The sequence below is a fragment of the Rhineura floridana genome, chromosome 6 (assembly GCF_030035675.1).
Source record: "Rhineura floridana isolate rRhiFlo1 chromosome 6, rRhiFlo1.hap2, whole genome shotgun sequence".
NCBI lineage: Eukaryota > Metazoa > Chordata > Lepidosauria > Squamata > Rhineuridae > Rhineura > Rhineura floridana.
In genome coordinates this window covers 7423730-7449470 of record NC_084485.1, presented here as the reverse complement: position 1 = coordinate 7449470, position 25741 = coordinate 7423730, and the positions used below count along the sequence as shown (strand labels likewise).

At 43.0% G+C, this 25741-nt stretch overlaps 1 protein-coding gene and 1 long non-coding RNA gene across 3 annotated transcripts; one reads left to right on the top strand and one right to left on the bottom strand.

Annotated features, from left to right (window-relative positions):
- Positions 1–347: 347 nt before the first annotated feature.
- On the bottom strand, positions 348–16370 carry LOC133387007 (proton-transporting V-type ATPase complex assembly regulator TMEM9-like). 2 transcript variants are annotated; one of them, XM_061630896.1, is made up of 7 exons: positions 16260–16370; positions 14183–14331; positions 10344–10446; positions 9314–9405; positions 7171–7279; positions 5314–5445; positions 348–4069 (listed from the first exon to the last, which is right to left on the bottom strand). In XM_061630896.1, the coding sequence occupies exons 3-7, from the start codon at positions 10407–10409 to the stop codon at positions 3920–3922; spliced, it is 549 nt and encodes a 182-aa protein (XP_061486880.1). In that variant the 5' UTR covers positions 10410–10446; positions 14183–14331; positions 16260–16370; the 3' UTR covers positions 348–3919. The 2 variants fall into 2 exon arrangements, with proteins under 2 accessions (XP_061486880.1, XP_061486879.1); XM_061630895.1 differs by lacking the exon at positions 14183–14331 and having other exon boundaries at positions 16260–16369.
- An 82-nt stretch (positions 16371–16452) lies between these two features.
- LOC133387008 (uncharacterized) lies at positions 16453–17486 on the top strand. The gene is made up of 2 exons (XR_009763342.1): positions 16453–16628; positions 17014–17486. It is a non-coding gene; the product is annotated as an uncharacterized LOC133387008 (long non-coding RNA).
- The last annotated feature ends 8255 nt before the right edge of the window (positions 17487–25741 follow it).

Genomic DNA, 25741 nt, shown 5'->3' with positions numbered 1-25741 from the left:
TATTTTAATAGAAACTGGCTTATACATTTTAAATTAAGAGTGGGGAACTGCTGGTGAAGTTGCACCAAGCAGGGTTGAAACCCACCCACTGATGTCAGCTGATTGACAAGTAGGTGTGGTTTGAGGAACCACCCTCCTACCTTGTCCTTCCACTTAAAAGTTGGCAACTCTGATGATATCTAATGAAGTGTTAAGGGACAACCTGGCTGGAACCTTACAAATATTTTAGCATCATTTTTGGGGGGTCATTCCTTTGCCACATGATTCTACCCATTCTCTGAAATGTTGTGAGATGTTTCATAACTCCTTGCTCATGAAAAGTATCCAGAACATGAAAGACACAAGGGTTACACACCAGTTTCTTTGTTTAATGAAAAGATACTGCATAGTAACAAGGATTCCTCAATCCACTAGAGATTCCTTAAGGAAATAGAACAGATCATTTAATACAGATATACTTTCTCATGTAGCAGGAATACTGGTCATCCTTTAAGATCTCTTGCTGTTGACTTTTTCACTTGAGAAATCATTACTACATTACATTACGGCACTAGGTTAAAACTAATTCCCCTTCACCAGTGGCACCGTGTTAATAGGACAACGTGCAGTGGTGGCTGATGGCTCCTTGAAATTTCAGACTAAAACCCAGAGTGGATTTCACTGTTCCAGGACATGGAGCCACGAGTCGCCACTGACAACCTGCTGTTAGTGCATCTCAGCCTTCCCCAACCTCCAGATATTTTGGACTACAATTCCCATGAGCCCCAGCCAGCTCATGGGAGTTGTAGTCCAAAACATATGGAGGACACCAAGTTGGGGAAGGCTGATGCATGTGATAAGCAGCCATATTATACATAGCTAGGCTGCCAACTGTGGGCAAACAAACAAAATGACTACTGCAGACTGGAATATCACTGTAAACAAATACCCAGATTTGATCTGGCACCCTGGGAAACCAAATTAAAATCTAAAGTTAAAATCCAATGGGTAGTATTCAGCTACATAATTGTGCTAGCAGAATGATTTCTGCTTGGCAACAGAACGTCCCCCCCTCCTCCCCCTGTACACACTTTGCACTATCTTCAAATCTGCTCTGGAGATTTGGGGGAAACCCCAGGACAGATTTAGGGGGCATCTGCTGGGAGGAAAGGGGAGAACATTTTGTTGAGCAAGAAAAAATCCTTGTGCTGACAGAACGTTCGCCTTAGCACTATGTTGAATACAACCCAATATTTTTAGAAGTGACATTTTACACTGGGATCCAGAGCAGTTTCTAATACTGAAACAAATTGCTAAATGATAGTTCTTCTTGCACAAGATACTCATGCAAGCACCTTCCACAAGGAGGAGTCAAGGAAATACAATGGTATTATTTTATTGTGAATATTTTATATTTGAAACATTGTGTGTTTGTAGGTGGAACTATGCAAACAAGTATTTGTACTCCCCACTGAAGATTCTCTGGAACCCAGTGTTAACTTAGACCTAATCTAATGATTAACTACTGTTGTCTGCAAAGCTAGTACACAGCAACAATCTGTCTTCCATGTAATGGCTACAACTTCACAGTTGAAAGATGCACATGCAAACCTGTTGGTCTGATTTAACACTATGTGAAAGAGGCCTTGGCTCAAGCTCTCCCTACTCCTGCATCAAAGGAAGAGACTGCAAGCATCTACTTCCTAGTTTAAACCAACCGCAGTTTGTTGTGACTTCAAACCAGAAACTGGGGTTAGTTTTAACAATGGTTTATTGAAACAAGCCACAATCAGAAACTATTGTTTGATCTCACCTTGAACAAAACATAATTTAAACTAAACAATGTTGTTAACATAACCACAAACAGCAATTAGTTTAAATCTAGAAAAGGATGTGTCCATTCTTCTTTTTGTGACCATGCTAGTGGAGGAAAGGGGAAGGAAAAATGGTGGACCATTTGGGTGCTGTCAGCTAGGGGCTTCATATCTCTAATGGGCTGTTCAGATCCAATCTTTGCTGTGTGTGTGCTTGGCACATTATCTTCCACACATTCCTGGCCTTTTTTCCCCATCATGCATATCCATTGCTATTCTGTTGCTTGCCATCCACACCAGTGGTGGAGGCTGATGGAATTTGCTGAAACATTGTTGGGTTGGTCTTTTTGTCCCTTCCTTTATCACTCCTGTCCCACCTTATGCTGTCTTTTTCTGTTCTGGGCACGCACAACGTTATTTCTGTACCTGTGCACATGCATCATTAAAAAAAAATCATGAACAGCAGAACAGCACAAGAGCAAATGTTACTAGCCTTAGTTAGAACGGTTCACAGCGGGCAAAATGGAGGCTTCTGCTTGGACGAGGGTGTATGTCTGCACAATATTCATTTGGGATTTTTAAATAAATAAATAAAACAGAGCTTTTGCACAAGAGTGGTATTTTTCTGACTAAAGGTCTTATGCAAGACTTTGGTATTATTTATTTAAGCCCAATGCAGGTATTGCAATTGCCATCTGAGGAGTAATGCCCCAACGGCACAGTGTGGAGATCTTAAGAGGAGAGCTCCTCCTAACTGGGTTTCTGAAACAGGAATATGGCTCCAGCATGCAGCAATTGGTAGAAATAGGCAGACTTGTGTCATGTGAGCTGCTCTAAACAAAATGGCTAGGTTGTGCTCAGGTGAGGAGCAAATGGAAGTTTGAGGGTGTGGCGATAGATGCCACCCACCAAAACTTCAGCAAACACAAGGCAAGCTGCATAGCAAAAAATAAAATAAATAAATGTGCTAAACAAGCTTCCCCTCACCCAGCAGTGACTGCAGATGGATAATGGGTTATTTTTACTTAACAAATTTTCTGCAGTAAGGAGAAATCTGGATTAAATGCAAATTAAGTATGGGCTGGCATTTTGATAATGACGACATTGTGTGGATGCCGCAAAAAACTTGCATGCATGAACAGCACCGATTCATCAATCAGCCCCCACCTTGAAGTACTCTTTTTCATGTAGTGCTAAACCTATGGCATACCACTGATTCCAAACTGACTTGACTCCCTTCTTTTTATTTGCTTGGTGCAAGGTTAACCAGCCTGAAAGTCTGTGAAGGAAGTACCTCTGAGGATTCATGATTCAAATGTAACAGGTCCCTTTGCTAAATTCATTTCCTTTATTCTGCTTTTTAATTATTGGTGCCAGATTCTCAAAGCAGTCTTCTCTATGTAAGACCAGAATACTTCTCTGTATGATTTTTGAAACAGCAAAAGTTCAGCAACAACAAAAATGGTGCCCCATTTCTCATAGATAATCTAGATGTTCGTCAGACAGATTACAAGAACCAGCATAATTTGCAGCTATTTTCAGCTTCTAAAAAGATACAAAGCAGCTAAAAGTTGGTCTTTCGGACTTCCCAAAGGTCACATTTAAATCAAAGGGCAATGCTGCTTGGTGAGTGAAATGTCTTAGATCAACCTTTCCCAACCTTTAGTCCCCAGATGTTGCTGGACTACAGTTCCCATAATTCTGGACCACTGGCCATGCTGGCTGAGGCTGATGGGAGTTATAGTTGGGGACCCAAGGGTTGGGAAAGGCTGTTTCAGACCAAGGATGAGGGACCTGTGGCCCTTCAGATGTCATTGGATTCCAACTCCCATCAGCTCCTTGCAGCACGGCCAAAAGTCAAGGATGATGGAAGTTGTAGCCCAACAACATCTCAAGGTCCATAAGTTTCCACCTGTTTTAGACAATGGGAAAGACATAGATTGGGATGCGCAGCCAGTGGCTTCCTTCAACTTAGCTTGCTTTCTGAGAGGGAAAATAAGCAAAAACAAACTAGAAAAGGCAAGTGCAACATGTTTTAAGCAAGATCTCAGACTTCGTAGTGGCTAACAGAAATCAGCTAACCAGCAGCTGCTGCTTACTCCTAGACTGTAAATCCTCAGTAAGCTCTAGCTCAGCATCTTGTGTCGATCAAACACTGTCTTCCGCTGTTCCTGCACCTGACGCTTCCACCGTTGCTGGGCTCCCTCCACTCTCTCCAACACTGTGTTTGCTCGGGTGCTGGCAGAAGGACGTATAGCTGCCAATGAATGAGCATCCTGCAAACCAAAAGAAGAAACACATAAAATATCTACAATGGGACAATGCCTTTTAGATGCATGACAATGCTCCACAGTGACACATACAAAGGACATTCGAAGCAAAACGTATGTGCAAAGAGCAAAGAACTATGTCGTTATCAACAAATGAGATGTCTCCATGTGATAATATTTCCCCCTAATTCTTCAAACTATTACGAGCTCTCAATTACATCTTATGATATGGCTGTGGCATCAAAAGAATGACAAGGAACTGCAATGGTGATAATTCCTCCACTAAAAATTATGACACTAATTTACACCAACAATATGAGCTTTTGTTTAATCCGTTGCTGTCAAACCCTCTAAAGCAGCCTTCCCCAGCCTCAGTTGTCCAGATGTTGTTAGGCTACAACTCCCATCATCACTGGCCACTGGACCATGCTGGCTGTGGCTGATGTGTGTTGCTGTTAAAAATGTTAAAAATATATATCCCTGCACAGAAATACAGAAGGATGAGCTTGGTAGACACCGAGAGTATTTGGATTAAAATAAATGGGGCAAGGAATAAAAGGAATATGGTGGTTGGAGTCTACTACCACCCACCCAATCATGGAGCAGACGAGAACGAAACAAACAAGCAAAAGCAACTTATACAGTTAAACTGAGATGGATGTATTGAAGGTCATTATGTCATTAATGTGGGCTCATGTTTTCCTTTTTTGCCTTATTTTCCCCTCTTTCTTTCTTTTGTGTTAAAACTTGCTATAAAAATAAAGAAAACAAATGGAGCAAAGTCACCCTGAGCATATACATGGTCAGAAAAATAAAATTTAAATAAATGAAACCTTTCCAGTTTGGCATATTCAGAGTTGTATAGACTGTGCCTGTAGTGTCAGCATTAATCATGCAACATGGGATCTGGCAAATTCTAGAACTGAAAAAGGTCAGGCCTATGTCTGGGAAAGGATTATAAGCCGTAGTCAGGTGGAGACAGTCTCTAACTGTCAGGAAGCAGAGGACGTTTATATTTTGTGTTCTTAAAGGGCTGGATAGGATGTTGTCTGTCGTATAAAGCCTTTGAAGGATAAACAGTAAATGTGATTGAAAAATCCCCTCTCTTCAGCTGCCCCTTTACAGTGCTAGTAAGAGTTGCAGACTTTGAGGCCATGCCTCATACTCCGTACAATCTACTCCCCCACCCACAGTCTGTCAAGTGGAACCACTCAGACTGTTCACTGACAAGAGGAAAGCCTCACACTCACCTCACTCTCTTCTTCATTGTGCAGGGGCTGGGTGTAGACATCAGGCTTGCGGATCAGGGGGTCAACCACCATCAGAAAGACCATGTAGAGTAGAAGGGCTCCAATCACGGAGAGGTAAATTATGATGACGACCTGTATAAAGGCAGCAGCAAAAGTTCATCAAGGAATCTGGATGAAACAATTCTTAAGCCATCATTTTTCACAAGTCAGAAAACCTATCCTGTAATAATGGAAATCTGCTTAGGTACTTATCAAGTCAATGGCACAAACTGGAATAAGCTCCATGTATGTAGCTTCAGAATCACTTAAGAGTCTTGAACTGACTGATCCAAGGTAGTCATCAAATTAATTAAGCAATCCAAGAAGCAAGAATTAAGCAATCCAGAAGCCAACTCCCATACAACTATCTAAAAAATAGTTCATTCCCCCCCTTGTATCAACCTGATTAATCTAGGCCAGTTTTCAGAGGCAGCCAAGCTGCTTGTGAGAATGAGGGACTTTTGATAAAGGCACTGAGGCACAGGTTTGCTCCACTGACTTGTGCCGGACATAACTCTGCAGCAACCACATGCTATAACCACTATATAGGTTCTGCAGTTGCACCTCTGGCTACAAATTATGCATGGTGTGAAGAAAAGTGGATACAGAGATGTTTTTCTCCCTCTCTTGTAATACTAGAACTTGGGGACATCCAATGAAGCTGAATGTTGGAAAATTCAGGACAGACAAAAAAAAGTATATTATTATTTATTACATTTATATCCCACCCTTCCTCCCAGAAGGAGCCCAGGGTGGCAAATAAAAACACTAAAAACACTCTAAAACATCTTGAAAACAGACTTTAAAACATATTAAAACGAAACATCTTTTTAAAAAAGGTTTAAAAACATCTTAAAAAGCGATTCCAACACAGGTGCAGACTGGGATAAGGTCTGTACTTAAAAGGCTTGCTGAAAGAGGAAGGTCTTCAGTAGGCGCCGAAAAGATAACAGAGATGGTGCTTGCCGAATATTTAAGGGGAGGGAATTCCAAAGGGTAGGTGCCACAACACTAAAGGTCCACTTCCTCTGTTGTGCAGAACAGACCTTCTGATAAGATGGCATCTGCAGGAGGCCCTCACCTGCAGAGCGCAGTGATCAACTGGGTATATAAGGGGTAAGACGATCTTTCAGGTATCTTCATCCCAAGCTCCATAGGGTTTTGTACACCAAAACCAGAACCTTGAACTCAGCTTGGTTAGCTAATGGGCAGCCAGTGCAATTCTTTCAGCAGCTGGGTGACATTTTGGTGATACCCTGCCCCAGGGAGCAATCGCACTGCCACATTTTGCACCACTACTTCTTAAACGATACAATTCATTCCAAGAGGCGGCAGTGGTGATCACCAACTTGGATGGCTTCAAAAGAGGATTTGACATTTTCATGGAGGATAAGGCTATTGCTTGCCATTAGCTTTGATGGCTATATCCTACATCCACTGCCAGAGATAATGTGCCTTTGAATACCAGTTGTTGGGAATCACTGGTGGGGTAGCTCTGCTTGCGGGCTTCCCATGGGCAACTGGTTGGCTGCTGTGAGAACAAAGCGCTGGACTAGATGGGCCCCTTGGCCTGATCCAGCAGGGCTCTTCTTATGTTCTTAAACTCACATGACAACCATTGAATTAGACCTTCAGCAATGCAGAAACATTTGGTAGAACATAGTGTCTTAGTGCTACCTCCTTCATGGGCACACCCTCAACACCATTCAACTCTGCCTTCAAAACTGTCAATAGCAGAAATTCCGTTTAATACAGTGAGGAAGAAAAAAGGAAGAAGACATAGGGGCATCTGGTATAAAAGATGGGCTTGTCTTATACCTTGATGGTGGTGGTGCTTCGCTCTTCATACTTGCACTCACACAGCAGGCAGTATGCTTCAACGTCGTTCCCTGGCACTGGCATGGGCTCCACCAAATGCAGGCAGTTACTGAAATGATGAGAAACAAGCATCAACTGTGGGAATCAATGACCTCCTGTGTCATGAAGTACAAAAGGAGTGGCTATAACCTTTGGCCCTCCAGTTCCCATCAGCTCCAGACAGCACAGGCAATGGTCAGGATTTTTTTAAAAATTTGTTTTAGTTAACAAGATCTATATACGGCTTAATTTAAAGAAAAAAACAGAGTGGTTTACAAAAAATAATATAAAATATTTGTAAGAAAATACTGGGGGGGCGGGGGGAAATCAACAGACCATAAAATGAAGTAAACCTAATGAGTTGTATCCAATCTTACTCATATAAAGGGTAAACTCACTGAAACCGAGAAGCAGGACTAATTTAGGTAGATTAATTTCAGTGCGTCTATTCTGAGTAGAACTTAGTTGCATAGAACCTAATGAAATCAGCAAAACATAGATAAAATCAACAGTTTTAAAAACAAACACTCACAATAAAACCACAGGTCTGGGTAGGCTTATCAAAACTACAAAAGGTTTTTGGCAGGCACTGAAAACAATACAACAATTAGGTGCCATTCTAATTGCAGAGAATAGGAAGTTCCAGAGAAGGGAATTCCAGAGAAGAGGTGCTGCCACAGTAAAAGGTTCATTTCTCACAAGTGGAGAGTTAACTTTATGTGGTACTTGTAAAAAGTGCTTGTTCTGCAGATCAAAGTGGTTGAGTGGGCGCATATAGCATAATGCAATGGGAGCTGTAATCCAACAGCACCCAGAGGGCCACAGGTTCCCCATCCCTAGATTAAGGGATTAAGTGGAAAAACCCACAACTCCAGTAACATTTGGAGAACCAGAGATTCTCTATCGCTGGTATAACATACCTGTTCCTGATAACGCAGAGCTATTGTAACATGCAACTACAAATAGGCTGTATTTAGATTCAATAAACTGAGATATGCACAAGCCTCTTGCCTGCGTACATAGTCTCTTCTCTCTTTTTATGGCACAGAGCAATAAAATGCAGAAGGGTCCTATTAAGCATAGTTTCCTGTTTTGCCTGAAGAACTTGAAAACTGTGGTTAACAGCTTTAGCATAAACCAGGACTTTAACAACCTTCAAACCATGGTTCCCCAGATCAGTTAAAACAGGGAAGTATGGCTATTCAGAGACTTCTGGGTTTGCGAGCCGGAAGGAAGGAGGAGCTATAGGCGAGGGTAAAAGGCTCAAGTATTTCTCCGCTTATTAAATGGTAATACAATAGTTCAAACTGGGAATTTGTGGAATATTGTGTGTGTGTGTGTGTCTTTTGCTATGAGAACTGAGCTTTCGTACAGCTAGGCATGGGGAGTTTAATAAGGAGCTAGGTTATTTCTTGAAAGGAATGGATCAAAAAAGATTAAAATAAGCAGAAAATAAAGATGCACGTTTCCTTTCAGTCCTTCTAGCCTTATACTATTATAAGCACCTCCATTTTTATTTATTTCAATTTGCATTCTTGTCTCTCTCAATTTGTTCATATTTTCCTTTTTGTTTTTTGCTTTCACTTGGACAAATTTCAGGGAGAGGGGCTACTTGTGATTTAGTTGTAATTTGTTTTAAACTGTTTTTAATATTGTATTTTATGATGCTGTGACGTGCCCTGGACCTTCTGGTGAAGGGCAAATAATAGATTTAATAACAACAACTGCTGCTTCTGCAGTGAGCCGCCCTGGGCTCCTGCTGGGAGGAAGGGCGGGATATAAATCAAATAATAAATAAATAAATAATAAAATAAATAAACCTGGGAGTTGGCTGCAGATGTAAAACAGCAGCCATTTCTTGATCGCTTCCCTGCCTATGACTTCAAAGCATGAGTAGGGAATTGTAGTACCTCAGGAGACCCTAATTCTCAGTAAGAAGCAGTTGGTAAGAAATCCTGGGCATTCACAGTAGTGAAAGTCCTAATTTAGAGTTTAGTCAGAAAACCTTTGGGAATAGTCCTCTGAGGAACTATGTTCTACAGCTTGTACAGGTCATTTGCTATGACTTTAAAGACTGTAAAACTGCTGTTGAGGGTTGACTTACCAGTCCTTCTGCGACACATTCTTCTTGTAAATATGTCCACTGATATTCCTGTATGGGGGACAGATGCACTTGCAACGGATGTCCCCAAAGCTCTACAGAAGCACAATAGGAGAGAAATAGAATAAGGTCCATTGGGCAAAATGCCCTGCCCCAACACAGAAAGAAATAATTGCAGCAGGATCACTACTTGAATTTACTTGTGACCTTTTTCTCGTTTCACAGCTTTATTCTTATCATCATCATTTAAAAAAAAAAAAAAAATCCTAGTAGCTAGATGGAAGAAGGCTAGGAATCCAGGTTTCAAAATTCTGATGGAAAGAAGCTCTCGAGTTAACTGTTAACAATTAGAGAGCAGCCAACAGAAATCCATGTATTACTGCCTGATCCTATGCATGTTTGTTTAAAAGCGAGTACCAGTGAGCTCAACAGGGCTTAATCCAAATAAGCATTCACAGAACTTCAGCCTTACACACACTATTAGAAACAATGACATTAACTCTACCATGCACACAGTAGGTATGGCCACATTTTTTATTGGATCAACTTACATGGGTCTAAGGGATTGCAAGCTTTTAAGTGGCAGAGAATGCTTCTCATGGGCATGCAGCGTTCTTCTGAATATCAAAACCAGTAATAAAACAGCAAGAGCACAATCCAACAAAAATGTTCAGCATGCTGGCTGTGCTCTCCTTCCATGGCCAGAGGCAGCATGCTTCTGAATACCAGTTGCTCCCCTCAGGAGGGGAGTGCTCTTGGGCTCAGGACCTTCTTGTGCCTTATGCATTTGATTGGCCACTGTGAGAACAGAAGACTGGACTAGATGGGCCACTGGCCTCATCCAGCAAGCTCTTCTTATGTTTATGTCCCATAATACAACAGGAGAGTCAAGCACATAGAAAATACCTGCTACTGATATCAATGGGACTCAAACACTTTTGCCTGGAATGTCATGCAATTACTTCTCCTAGCAATGCCCCTTTCCTTTCTTACTTGCACTGAGTGCTTTAGCCCCACCTACTTGCTTCCTCACCTTGCTGGCCTCAGATGGTGGTACCAGGATACCCCAAACAATGGCTGCAAGTGACACAAATTTCATGATTTCTTCAGATGTGCTGCATGAGCATCACAGGAACCTGAAGCAAAGAAAAAGAAGGGAAAATCAGCAAACTCTTTGCACAGATCAGTACATAATTCTTAGATATATTTTGTCACTGGTGGTAGAGGCTGTATCTCAGTGGAAGAGCATCTGCTTTGTATGCAGAACGTCCCAGGTTCTGTCCCTGGCATCCTCAGGTAGAGCTGGGAGACCTCTGCCTGAAACCCTGGAGAGCCGCTGCCATCTAGCTGCTGCTAGATGGGCCAATGGTCTTACTGGGTACAAGGCTGCTTTCTATGATTCTACTTTTCTCCTTAATTGTCAGTATACCACGGAGCTACCTCCTTCTGTTTTAGCTCTTATGTACCTTAAGCTAGGTACATAAAAGATTTGGGGCATGGCTCCAGAGACACAAAGTTGCATAAAATTTGCATATGCAAAAATAGGCAAGTCAACTTGGACCTGGTCCTAGGTGAGAGACTAGAGCAGCAGGATGTGAGGGGGTGGGAAATGTGAGTTGACCTGGCTTCCAAGTGAAAGGTACAATGCTAGAGAGTGTCTGTGGCAACAGCATGATTGCAGTGCACAAATACGTAACTAGTGTCACAAGTGTGCATTGTGTGAATTTGCTAATGTATATTGTTTTGATTTAATTATTGCATTTAATGTACTTTTATTGTATGTCTTAATATGTTGTTCATTGCTTTGGGGGCTTTTGGACCAAAATAGCAGATAAATAAACTGTGATGTAACACAACCTTCCATTCAAAACATTCCACATAAATTCTTCAGTGAATTTGCTTGTTAGCTCAGATGATCCCAGATCAGTTCCTCTTGAATTAATTTATCTCCAGTTAATTTCCCATAAGATCCTGCTCCAAATTATTTTAATTCCCCAGCTCTAGATGAAGTAATCTTACATTGTTTCCCCAAATTAATATGCTACCCAATAACCCAGATCACTCCAAATCTATCTGGAACCATGCCCTGTGGGTCCACCCTCTAGCAACACCCCTGATATGGCAGTCCGGCTTTAGAGAGAGAAAAAATGATAGATTATTCCATTGCTGCTACACTTGATCTGTTTTCTGCCTCTGCAGTTAGATTAGACTGTGTCCAAAGCAGTTCATGGTACACCAAAAATGCTCCAACAATAATAAATGCATATCAAAACATAATAACATATCAATAGCAATGCATTTTAATCACAATACTGATATTCCAATATCCACTTAGATGTTAGAAAATTCTTTCACAATTCTTGATCAAGAAGACTGATGCACATTCTCCCAACCATTCCCTCCACCTCCAAAAACAAGATAACCTTTTCTAACCAATTTTTTTGTCAAACGTGCAACAGGGTCTTCTGAATGAGACTGGTTTAGTTTGTGAGCCAGTCTATGTCTGTAAGCTTGTTTTGTTTTACTTTATTTAAAACATTTATATCCCACCTTTCCTCAAAAGAGCTCACGGTGGCTAACAGCAAAAATAAAACAATTAGCTAGCAATAGCAACAGTCTGGAAGCACCCCAAGTCTCAAGGCACAGGGGGAACGGTTGAACAGGTTGACTGGCTAGAGTGAATCATAAGACTCTTTCCATATGAGAGCCCTTTGGCAGTGCTGAGGTGTGGCTCAGGTAGGTGTCCCACCCAGAATACAGCAATATATTCCTTAGTAGACACCCTCAATACCCACCAGATGGAGAAGGCAAAAATGCCCCCCTGCCCCAATTCTGCATCCGGAAGTCAACTGGACCAGCAGTGGAATCTTACTTGAATACTCCTAACACGAGAGTGTCCTCCACCACTCGTGAGGGTAGCAGGCTACTTTACAGGGTGCAGGGCAGACCACATGGCACACATATCCCTAATCTCCAACAGAGGGAAAGAGCTGCAGGCTCAGAAGGAACACCTAGGGGGGCTGCCACCACTGCCCGCTAGCAACTGCTATCTGAAGTAGCTGCTTCATTCCACCACACTCTGTCTAATGCTAGGGCCATCCCTAGTCTCTATAATTAGTGGCAAGGAACCTTTTTTCTGCCTAAGGGCCGCATTCTTTTCTAGGCAACCTTTTGAGGTCCATAAACCCATGGTGGGAGGGACCAGAGGCAAAAGCAGGTGAAGCAACAAATTAAATGTTACCTTTGCACAGCAGACTATTTTGTACACACTCTCACACAACTCTATCTATCCTTCAACGAGGCAAGCAAGAGGCATTATGAGTTCAAGGAAACCAGGAAAAAACATTTGGGGTATGAATTGGGGCCAGTGAAGGTTGTGGCCTGGGGAAGGGGGTATTGCCTGTGGACAGTTCTGAGGGCCAGACAGTCCCTTGGACCTGAGGTTCCCCATCACTGCTATAAATTTATGGTACAACCATACTAATATTACTGTGTACAGTTCTGGTCAGCTCATTTAAAAAGAGTACAGTAGGGCCCTGCTTTATGGCACTTCACTTTACGGCGTTTTGCTAATGCGGCAGTCTCAATTAGACACAATTAGAGACTAAAGCCCCACGCATACGGCGCTTGTTCCGCTTTTACGGTGGTTTTCGGGCATCGTGCACCATTCTATTCAATGAGTTCCGCTTTTCAGCATTTTTTGCTTTTCAGCACGGGTCCAGAACGTAACCCGCGGTATGAGTGGGGCCCTACTATATCCCAGAACTGGACAAGATACAAAACAAACAATTAAAACACTGGTGGAGATGGTGCATATTCCCTTTAAAGGAGATACTAAAGTTGCCTTTGTCAACTTAGCATTCTCCAGATGTTGTGGACTACAACCCCCATCCACCCTAGCTAGCACCCTATGTTGACTGAAGCTGATGGGAGTTGTAGTCCAAAACATTTGGAGGCACCAGGTAGGTGAGCAGCGGACTAAAGAATTTGTGGTTCATTAGTTTAGGAGGTAAATTAAATAATACAATTTTCGAAGTTCATGAAATTATGAATGAGGTAGAAAGTAAATAATTCTTATGCCACTCATGATAGTAGAAATGAGTCTTCTGGGGAAGTGGTCTGGGAGGAGGTTCACAACAGAGAAAAGGAAGCACTCCTTCACACAGTGGATCACTTCACATGTAATGCCAAACTTTGGTTGAGATGAGTCTTGCTCTTCCATGATCCTTGCTTGCTGGGATCCCACCCAAGCTTGTTTGTTACAAGCTTGTTTGTTACAAACCAGAATGCCACTAATTAAACTGGTTTAGGGAAGGGAGTGTATAAGCCCAAGGCTGAGCCATGTAACACCAAATCATGGTTTTACAGACGGATTAGACCCAACATCTAAGTCCCATTGAAAATTCACTAATGCAGTACGTGATGATAGCCACCACTGCCTCAGATGGCTTCAAAAAAGGCTTAGGTTAATTCTGGGAGGACTGTACTATCACTGGTCATTACTGATGACAGCTGAACAGAGCCTCCATAGTCAGACATTGTATACCTCTGGTGCTGAGGTCAAACAAAAGGAACTGTATGACCAAGCAATTATGCATTCCTATTTACCCCCTGAAGGAATACAATGACAAGATAGCAATTTATAGCATCTTATTCGCAGTTAATATTCTGCCTGGCCGTTTAAACTCTTGTCTGAATCCATTTTCGCACATTCATCCAGCATAGAGGAGAAAACCGACCAGTTTGCAGAAATTTGGCTGTTCCAAATTTAGACTGGAGGATGCAAATTAAACTACCAAACTCCCCTCCCCACTGCCCCTTTAGACTGCCCCACAGGGACAAGGATTACTCGCTATGTAATAAAATACCCACCCTAGCAGCTCCAGCTGCTAGAAAAGGTAGAATCCCAGCTAATCTTCACTGGCGTTTTCTGTTGACATCATCATAACAGACATTACTTGCAACCAACCAATAGTCCTTTTCCAGAGAGTGTACTGAGGGATCATTTATAATTTCTGAGCCTTTGTTTGACGAGAAAAAAAGAGAGGCGCCCCTGTGAGTTAAAGATTCGACGTCTAACAGGCACCTTTATACTCCTTTCCCTATGAAAGGCATGAAAAAACGGTCAGGTTCAGGACTGGTTTCTGTTTTAACTCTGCTGATTCACCCCTGCAGAGTTTTGGAAAGTCACGTCAACTCTATGAGTTTACTCAGTTTCGTTTGTTGTTGTAATAGCAATAGTTGTCTATTACTAATATTACCACTAATACTAACAATAGTGATCAAGACAGTAACAATCAGTATACATGGCGCTTTACAGAGGGATTTAAGCACGCCCTCCATCCCAAAAATACAGGGACTAGATTTCGACTGAAAAGGAAATAGCAGGGAAGAGGGAGAAAAGCATATGCAGAGTGCATTGCCTTCGTCTAACGGGAACTAGCCTCTATTTTTAACAATATAAGGGAATTGTCTCAGTAAAAAAAATCATCCTTTAACAGAGGATAATTATGTACAATTTACTGCTATTAAGGGATTAGCACTTCTAATTTTAAAAAGTGCAGGGTTCGTGTTACACCACATGAATTTTATCCCAAGGGGAGTTTCCAATAGGTGAAACCTTTTTTTAAAAAATCAGCGCAGCTGCTGTGGCTGTTGAAACTGCCTCTGATTGAATGGGATAGGGAATCTACGGGCCTCCACATGCTGTTGGACTGCAACTCCCATCAACCCCAACCTGGAAAGCCAATGGCCAGGGTTTATGGGAGGTAACTGATTCATAGGGTCGCCGTAAGTCGTAATCGACTTGAAGGCACATAACATCATCATTATCATCATCATCATTTTATTTGTATGCCGCCTTTCCACATAAAATTGTGCTCAAGGCGGCTTACAACAAGGTGAACAAAAATACATGTCAAAAACAATTGCAAAAACAATTTCCTAATAACAAAAAATAATAAAACAGTGACATAACAAATATAATAACCAAAAACAACTTTTCAACATTATGAACATAATAAAACAATTATTTAAAAACAAAAAGTAACCATTAACACCCCAAACCCCTAAAGAAAACCATTTACTGTATCTCCTACAAAACTTCATTTTTCAGAGGGGAGGCTTGTTTTGTATCAGCACATGTCTACTCAGAAGTACTTCTCACTGAGTTCGCTGGGGCTTACTCCCAATAAATTGGTGATAGGATTGCAGTAATCCTATCCCCTTATTTGAGAGTAAGCCCCATTAAACTCAATGAGACTTATTGTTGAGTAGACAGCATATAGGATTGCACTGTAACTCCTCTATTTGGCCAACAGTTACAGCATTTTCTTTGAAGGCGCACTTCATGTTGCAATCACATTTGAAATATACAATGCACAATATGTACTACTGCAGATTTGCTGCTTTCCATAAGAGATGGTCAGGATTTTCTCCCTTTTCGTTTCTCTTCATTACAACGTCTTAGGTTGGGTTTCTGATTTCTCTTCTATTAGGTCTTTAAATCCCAACTTTTCCAGCGGTTCTTTGGACATAAGTTGCCTCTCCATTCTGCATTCTAAATATTCTTTTGATTCCTGTCTGCACAAAGCATTCTCAAACCTATTTTCCTTCAGACACTTCATGAATTTTTCTTTGAATGCTGTACATTCACCGAAATGATCCAAAGGGAAAGAGCCTTTGTCTGGTGGCCTCGGCTTGAAGCTTTTAGTCCCGAAGTTCATAGCCGTAGACATGGCGACGATCCTCTCCCCTGGCAGCCGCTGCGCCTATAACAACAACAGTAGTTCAACAACAGGGCCACAGGCTCTCTCTCCCTGCTGAACTCCTGTTGGACAAGGATCCATCCTGCACATGATAAAGCGCTGCAGTACAGGCAATACACTAATGTTGCAATCCTATGTACCCTTCCCTGGGAGCATGCTCTATTAAATACCGCCGATCTTACCTCTTAGCAAACAATGCACGTTACTCTACTAGAGTGCAAACCTAACTCTACGCTTGCTTGGGAATGCCTTGTGCGTATTAGCACAAAGTCAGCCGGATGAAGTGCAAAGAGTTAATAACATGGACCGGAAATGATGTCACCAAAAGGGGGGTGGGCTAAAGATTCGGGAAGCGGGTCCTAGCGGTGGGTGGGTTACTGTGCCGGTGCAATGGCTGTAGTGGACTGCATTATTAAACTTGGAGGCAGTGCATTGACGTAGAAGAACCAGCTAGAGACGCTGAAAGCGGAGTCCTTGCAGGGGGCGGCTGCTATTGTATATAAGCTCTGCGTGGCTGGAGAGAGGCGGTGCATCATCGTGCACGGTGCAGGGTAGGAACACATTGCAGGTCTCGCGGGGGTGGCTGGCCGGCCGGCCGGCCGGCGAGCCAGGGCCTGTCCCAGCGGTCAAGGCTTCAACACTAGGAAGCCCCTCTAAGAGTAACGGAGCTTTACATGCGCGCCATCCTGAGGGAAATGTAACAGTGCAATGCTGTCCGTGTTTACTGGGAAGTCAGTCCCGCCTTAGAGCGCAATCTGTTGCACTTTTATCTGAAAATAAATCCTAATGACTTCTATGGGTTTTCCTAGTAAGCTTCAAGTCTTACACCGTCTTTGTGCCCAGAGACAAATAAATTAATCACAGCTACAAAGGAACTTGATTTTTTGAAAAGAAATATTTCTTCTCCTCTCAGCAATTGCCCCCTTCTCTCCGTAGCCCGCTGTGTTCCCCTAACAGTTGATGAATGTCAGATCTTCAAGCAGTGGAAACGATACAGAGCGATGGGAAGCTATAGATTGTCAACGTCAAGCTGCCTTTGACAGTTAAGAAGGAGGGAGAGAGCAAGCAAGAGGGAGACCATCCACTAGTGGTGGTGGAAGACAATCGATGTCATATTATATATCTTTACTTAGAAGTAAATCCTACTATTTACAATGGGCCTAAACTCACAAAGAGATGTGCATAGGATTGCAGCCTGTGGTTGTTTAAACACATGCTGTAGTGGAGGCATTTTCTTTGAAATGAGTCCTTTCCCTTTCGAAGGCTGAAGACCTAGGTAGAGGATTAAATTCTGTTATTAATGTACTGCATTGGATCACACTGTGCATTAACACCAACAGAGTGTTTCCAAAATGGTGCCTTTCCTTGTTCAGGATTAGTCTCTTGTAATAAAAGTAGACTTAAGTGTATGGAGTTGACTCTGAAGTCTAATTACTATGTTGCCCAAGTTTTAGGGGCTCTCATGTTTATGCATTACAATGTTCCTTTCTTAAGGCAGGTTATGATACATTCATATTACCTCTTGTCTTCACACTAAAATTGTGTGGAATGAGATGGTGGCGTGCCCAAGCCTCCCTTCTGCCCATCCATGCCATGACAGCAGTACAAACATGAACCTCCTAGGTCACACAAGTCTTTCTCTTCTTGGCCCACATCAGCTGCTGCAGGATGGAGAGGCCTTGAGTGCCTTTGTGCCACCTTGGGTAGCTTATCTCTCAGTCTCTTCTAGACATTAGTATCCCATGAATTGGACAGCTGGAATTGTGTTTTGTGATAGGCCTGAAAAGTTCTAGTCAAAGATGTGCTCCTTGTTTTTGTTTCCTTTCCTAATTGGGTACAAAAAGTTTATTAATATTATTATAAATTTATTTATACCCCGCCTTTCGGCCAAAGGCCCACAAAGCAGCTTACAAAGAAAAATAAACACAAGTATAAAAATACATCAATGAAAGCAATTCAATTTATAAAAATTAAACTAAATAACAAATAACATTATTAAGAAAAAGAACAAAAATGTCCAGGAAAGAAACTCAGAATACATTACATACATCCACCGCTGCCCTGCGTTGGGACTGAGACGGGTATGGGTTTCCCCGGGCATGACATCTTCAGCCAGGTGGAAAAATAGGAACTGAGGCAAGCATAGCGCCCCGTCCAGGTTTTTTGACACCAGGAGCACGGAGCAAAGGACGACACACATGCACACACACACATGCAAGTTTGACATTAGTGTTATGAAAAGAACTCTTAAATTCCTAATTTTTAAAATGAGTCATCTTGTTAGTAGGATGAGCATGTGCTGAAGTTTGGTAATGGCTCCTTCTGCATGCTCAGCTGGACACTTCAGGCTTCCAGACTGTTGCTGTTTTGGGGTGGGATTCAATCACATCCTTGATCACGAAGGAGGTTTTCCCAGGGTTAGGCTCATCCATTGCACTCTGGCTGTACTGACCCCTGCAATTTCTCCAAATGCTGGAAACACAATTATTTGTGGTGCATAATTTGTGGTTCAGGTTGTGTAATTTCAGTGGGTTGCATAACAAACCTACATCCAAAAAACAAACAGAAAACACCCTCAGTTTTTTGCAGTAAGGAAAGTGACAGTAAAGTGCACTGAAATGTATGTGTGTGCTCCAAAGTGTTGCTGTTGGGGGAGGCGGGAATTCAATTGCATACGGCGTCGGGTGAGCTTTTCGTCTCGTCATTAGCTTTTGCCAGTTTTATTTTTCTAAACAACTATTTCACCCTGGCTGAAGTCGAGAAACCTCATGATATCTCAATGCCTTTTAACTCCTAACTTATTAATTTATCAACTTAACTGGTTGAAGAAACGTGTGGGGTTAAGTGTTAATTAATTGGCGTCCTTGAAATTTTACACACCATCAGATAGCAGACAGCAAGAAGCTACATTCTAATCCTTTATACTTTATACTTCATCGGGAAATTACAGCCAGATAATGGTACTAACAAGGAAAGAGAGAAAAGCTCTCAGATTCCCCCCTCTTCTTGAAAGCCTGCCAGGAAAGGAAAAGAAAAAGAAGAAACAGGAAAAGGTTCAGGAGAAATCATCCCCAAGGCTGGCTGAAAACCTAATTAAAGAAATAAGAGGACAGCAAAAAATTACGAACTTTTCCCCAAACAAGCCACAGTACTGTACTGAACGAGATAGCTGGCAGGCTGCAGCCACTCCTTCGGACTGGTCTCTTCCCCTTAAGGGCTTTTCCCATAGCTCATGGAGGGAACCATCTGCTGTGAACCTGGCTGATGAAATAGAGTTGGCTGAAAGCCAGAATTTAACAAATGTAACTTCTCCAAAAGGGGCCAGCTATGTAACGTCTACAAATGCCTGCGAACAGCCCCCTGATAATTTCTTACAGGAGGCCACTGACTTGTCACACATCTCTTCCACAAACCAGAGCGCCTGTATATCTCATCACAAGGGGGTGGGCTTTCCCCCCCCCATGGCCTCTAGATCATGTTGACAACCCCTCTTTGAAAGACGATATTCCCGGACAAGGCCCGTCCCTACGAGATTGGATGCTTACGCTGACATCAGATTTGGAGCATGTTAAAACATATTTAAATGAATGCAATTCACTGTTGACAACCTTAGTCACTTTACAACGAAAATCTTATCCACCTCATTCGACTACTGTGCAAGCTCAACCGGTAAAGCCCGTTGTTCCTGTAGAGCTACCCCGCCAAAAGTCTGTTCGGTCTAAAAAAAGGCGACCGGTGCCTTCTATAAAAAAGAGCAAAAATATAAAGTCATATAAAACACCAAGGAGAAATAGGATGAACTTTAAAAAACTTTTCACCCTGTTGAATAATCTCACAGAAGAGGTTCAAACAAGGTCAAGATTGACACTGGACAAATATCTCCCCAAGGACTGCCCTTTGGTCCCCATGGAAAGAGGACCTGACCCCCCTCCTCTGCTGCCAATTATAAAAGAATTAAGTACTGACCCTACCCAGAGTCAATCTCATTTTATTCCCCACCAGGACCCTTGGCAAGAAGTATTAGAGGGCAGACAGACAAAACAGAATACAGAGCCATCAGTATCAATGCCTCGATGGAATCTTGTTCTGAACAGACGCAAATTGGTCTTTGGAAATTACCCTAAGCCCTGGGGTTATACTTCGCCAGATAATAGAAGACGTCATTTTATAGACATTATAAGTAAACTGACGATATTCCCCATAAAAACAAAAGATATCATGCAGATAGAATACTTCTATTATAATGATACTAGGGCTAGGGCGGTGGTCACTTTTATTTCCCAAGAGGTAGCTAATCAAATTCGGATTAGAAAGAAATTATTGACTAAGGCGGATATAGTAACTTCAAGATTCTTTGAAAATCTAGCACCTCCAATGGGATTAACTGCTCACCTCTACTTACCCCAAAGAAGAATGTATCCTCTGGCCCGGACTAACCTTAGCCTGTTGATTGACCTGGATTGTCGGGATCAAGTTGGAGGAAAGGAGGAAACCATCAAAGCTCCGGAAAGCAGGGCCCAGAGTAAGGAATTGGGGGCTTGCACCTGCACTTCGAACAATGACTCCTGGATGACAGTACCGCTGAATTTTAACGGGACAACTAATTTGAATTACCCGGAGGTAGTATCCGGGGAAGGAGAAACGGCCAGTGTTCTATCCCTGGACCCCGAACAAATATCAACTCGTGAGGAAATCCATTGAGAAGGGTGGTTAGATCTTAAGGTGAGAGAGGAACAAGCTTTACTTCAGTCATTCAATCATCTGCCTGCTCTCTAAACTCTGTTTAACACTGGCTCAAACTCTATGGACAGCCTGAAAGTCAGCCTCTAGTTAAAACCTTTATGAAGAGAAAACTATTAATTAGTTCCAAGAAGGAAAAAAATCTTCAGTGTTAAATAGCAATCTTAAAGTTTCTGCCTTAGTTCTGATGTATTACCCAATATGTGTAAAAACTTCACGTCATCCTTATTCTTGCCTCTTAAAGAAGCTCACCGGCCCTGTTTACATGGGGCCCTGGATCCACATTTTAAATGCTTCTTTTTGCATCGGGATTGATTTGGATGGTTCATATTGTTGGCTCTATGTGTGTGTGCGCCTCACATGAGCAGAAGAGCAAAACTGGAAGTATGGGGTTAATCCAGCCAGGGTGAGCACCAAGGACATTGGCAGGCAGCTGTGCCCAGCAAGGCCATCCTTATCTACAAAAGGCTGGAGGGAAACCGAAAGAAACTCTGTGGGGGAAGAAGTTCTTGTATGAGGTTTTGTAGCTGTAAAAGTCTTGTGAGCTCTCTGTGTTGTTAGCTGTCTTTAATGTCCACAGTAAAGGACTCTTACTCAAGTTCTCGGCTTGTGTTTGGATTTTATACGCTTCTCACTGTTCACCTGTAAGGAGCCGGACACGCAATTCCTTCACACACCAACACATATACGTCCGTCCTCGTTGTGGATTTTTTTTTTTCCTGTTCACATGCGCTCGCATTAACTGCATTCGGTTTTTTTCTTGCCGCGCCCCCCTATTTAAAATGTTGACTGAAGGCGGTGTTTCCCCGTCTCCTGCAGGTAAAGTCTGCGGACACTGGGGGGTGCTATTCTCCTCTTTTCTGCTCTTAGTTTAGTGTCATCCAGGCAAAAAACCCATTGCAGCATTGCAGGCTTCTCCCTCCACCCTCATTCCGTGGCTGCTTGGGTGTCCTACTTTGAAAAAACCAAACAGCAAACAGGAAAAAACCCCAACCGCAAACAAAAAGAGGGGGCCTTTAGCCGCACCCCTCCCTGCTGGTTGCCTGGGCATGCTTGGGGGTCCCTCTGTGACTTATGGGGTTTGGGGTTTGCAGCGCCATGGAAGAAGAAACATGCTGTCAGGGAAAAAGCTCATCAAGTAGAAAAAGGAGATTAAAAAACCCCAACCGCAAACAAAAAGAGTGGGCCTTTAGCCGCACCCCTCCCTGCTGGTCACCTGGGCATGCTTGGGGGTCCCTCTGTGACTTATGGGGTTTGGGGTTTGCAGCGCCATGGAAGAAGAAACATGCTGTCAGGGAAAAAGCTCATCAAGTAGAAAAAGGGGATTAAAAAACCCAACCGCAAACAAACAGAGGGGGCCTTTAGCTGCACCCCTCCCTGCTGGTCACCTGGGCATTCTTGGGGGACCCTCTGTGACTTTTGGGGGGTTGGGAGTTTCAGCGCCATGGCAGAAGAAACATGCTGTCAGGGAAAAAACTCATCAAGTAGAAAAAGGGGATTAAAAAAAACCAACCGCAAACAAACAGAGGGGGCCTTTAGCTGCACCCCTCCCTGCTGGTCACTGGGCATTCTTGGGGGACCCTCTGCGACTTTTGGGGGGTTGGGGGTTTCAGTGCCATGGCGGAAGAAGCATGCTGTCAGGGAAAAAGCTCATCAAGTAGAAAAAGAGAATTTAAAAAAAGCAACCGCAAACAAACAGTGGGGGCCTTTAGCTGCACCCCTCCCTGCTGGTCACCTGGGCATTCTTGGGGGACCCTCTGCGACTTATGGGGGGTTGGGGGTTTCAGTGCCATGGAAGAAGAAACATGGGGGTTGGGTAGGATGATTCCTGTGGGCCCCCTTTCCAACCTCTGATTTGAAGATTTGCACCTGGGGCAAAGAAACTCTCTCTGCTGGCCAGATGAATTTCTTTTGTTAACCAAATACAGTGGCCAGGTAGTTAATGGGCCTATTTAGTTGCCCAGCAACTGGTGAAATGGGCCCAGAAGATCCTTTTATTATTGAAACACTTGAGAGCCTTCCCCCCCTTCCTGATGGCTAGGAGAAGTTTGTTTGAGAGTGTGTCTAGAGAAAGGCTGGGGACAGGAGGCAGGCAGAGAGACATTTGCCCTCCGCACCATGGCTTTTTGGGTGCCGTGTGTAAATAAACCATATTTCATAAAGACACCGCAGTCTCCACTAACCGTCTTCCCAAAGGAAACGAAACCCTGGATGAGTGCAGGGACCCTGGAAATCTCACCACTGTGAGATTGGGGAGGAGCTGCCTGCCAACACTCCCCCCTTTCATGCGTATGTTGTTGTGGGAGAAGGTATTAACAAGGATCTCATTCTCAACCCAGCAGCAAAAAGGGTGTGTGGGTGTGGCTGGGAGTGTCAAGAAGGTGTATTCTATTGTAAACCGCTTTGAGACAGTAAGCGGTCTATCATCATCATCTTTACTCTAAAGCAGGGGTGGGAAACCTTTTTTCAGCCCAAGGGCCACATTCTCTTCTGGGCAATCTTTCAGGGGCCATATGTTAATAGTGAGCAGGTCCAGAGGCAAAAGTGTCCGGAGCAACACATGTGATTTTTACTTTTTTACAATAAGCTAGTTTTCTCTTTGATGTAAAATCCCTTGGGAGTTTCTACTGAAAAGTACAGAACTTCTTTCGTAAGTATGTAGTATTGATTGTGTGCTGGATTAAACCTTCCAAGGAAATACGCTGAGGTGGCTGCAGCTGTCCAGTGTGAGCATATACATGTCTACTCTGAAGTAAACCCCACTGATTTCAGTAGAACTTCATCCCAGACAGTGGAGCTGTTGGGAATTTTTGACCCTGGGCTTAGTGAGCTTAACCCCCCCTCATACAAAGATTCCTGATCATAAGGGAAGTCTCAGTTGAAGGCCCATCCATGTAGCAGTCTGTTACGGGTGTGGAGTTTCTCCCATATCCCGCCCCCCACCTCTGTGCATGCACAGATGTAATACAGATTTACCACTTCCGCTGCTTGCTTGTTTTTTTTAATAAAAATTGATTTTCTTTGGAAACAGTAAGTTAGGATTAAATGAGAAAATGTGAGGTGGTGTTTTGGTGAGGATGCATCCCTGTGGAAAACCTGCACGGAAGATCAACACCAAATCTTCAGGTTGAAGTGCCAATAATTGGAATGTAGTCCCTACTGAAATTAATTCTTATTTTGATTATTGTTAAAAATGTTTCGTTTCAAGTAGAAATATCAAGGCTGTTCACAAAGAGATACAGGCCAACAGCAAGCATACAAGAATTATAAATAACACAGCTATCCATAATTAAGATACGCGTTGGGCATATTTTCTAAGTTTTACAAAGAAATCCTTTGACTCACGTCTACCTATGTTGCTTTCTGACATTCTGGGCCTCAAGGAAAGGACCACAGCTCTGTGGTTAGAGTGCTCGCTTTGCATGCAAAAGGTCCCAGGTTTGATCCCCGGCAGCCTCTCAAAGTAGGGCTGCATCCCTGGAGAGTCTCTTCCAGTCAGTGTGGGCAACACTGACCTAGGCGGACCAAAGGTCTCCCTGGCCGCTTCCTCGGTTCCCAGAAGCCACGTGAGGCACACAGTGCTCCACCGCCCTGGGCAGCGGCAAGGCTGGTGCCGGATAGGCTTCCTATCAGGAGGAACATAGGGGCACGAAGACCAGGATTATGGAAGATAATAAGGACCACAACAGCATTTTCACAGGAGATCAGAGTTCCCAAAGTACACAAGCCAATATCCGAAGGGTTTACTATAAACTCTGGCTCTGGGTCACTGACAGGAATCAGGGAGGCGACTGGAGCCGTGACATTCTCTGTCAGACTGGCTTCTAGTGATCCTGAGGCAGCCACGTTAAATTAACCGTTTGGTCGATCATATTTAAAACCGTCCTTTTCAACGGTCAACAGCTCATTTTAATGCTCAGATAACAGCACTTCTAAAGGCGTATGCAATAAACCTTAAGATAGCCCAAATCTACCGGGCGAACACTTCAGATAAAAATAAAAGGACAATGCATAGCTCCTGCCCTGATGAATAAATTGCCATACATAGGACTGTTTGAAATAAACATTTTGAAAGCACACAAACATACACACATATATACACCCAAGTTTATTAAGCAGCAAGGTGCTTGAAGCATAAAATCAACACCCACCATTTCAGAGATGATATAAATTTAGTGAATCCCTAACCCTGCAAACAGGCATAAGAGCTTATTATCATGTAGGCATATAGATTAACAGAAGAAAGGGGGGAAAGTCTTCTTGTAACTACCAATACAGTGGTGACAGCCTATCAGTATCCAGAGCTAAACAGATCTTGGAGCCAGGGATGCTGCAAAACCTCCTTGGCACTGACTTAGCAGGGGGAGAGGAGGGGGCAGATGAACAGAAGAAAAGGCCATACGGAGTGAGGGGGTGGTTATCTGAATAACCTCCCCAGGCAGACGCATGGAGGAAATGGAAAGACAGCCAGCATAGCGGGCCATTTACTCTAGTTTCCCATTTCAGAGTGGCCAGCCAGATGCTTCCAGAGTGTCCTCTACCAGCTTCAGCTGGTGGCCCAGCTACACACCTAACATCAGTGCCCTTCACTTTGGTAACTCCAGGTGAAGATTACTGCAGTCTGCCATACATGGGGCTGCCTTCGAAAAGAGTTCAAAATCACAACTGGGACAGAATACAGCAGGCAGAATTGTAACTGGGCCCCGTACAGGTTGCCTGCATGACATCAATTCTGGCCCAACTGCACTTGGCTGCCTATGTATCTCAAAGCCCAACCCAAAAAGTTGGTTTTATCCTATAATGCCTTATATAGCCCACCTGGCACTGACATTACAATCATTTTGACACCTAGATCTCCCTCTACTCCCAGGCATTTGACAGGCCAATTACTATAAGAAAATCTAATTTGGTGTTATTTACAATT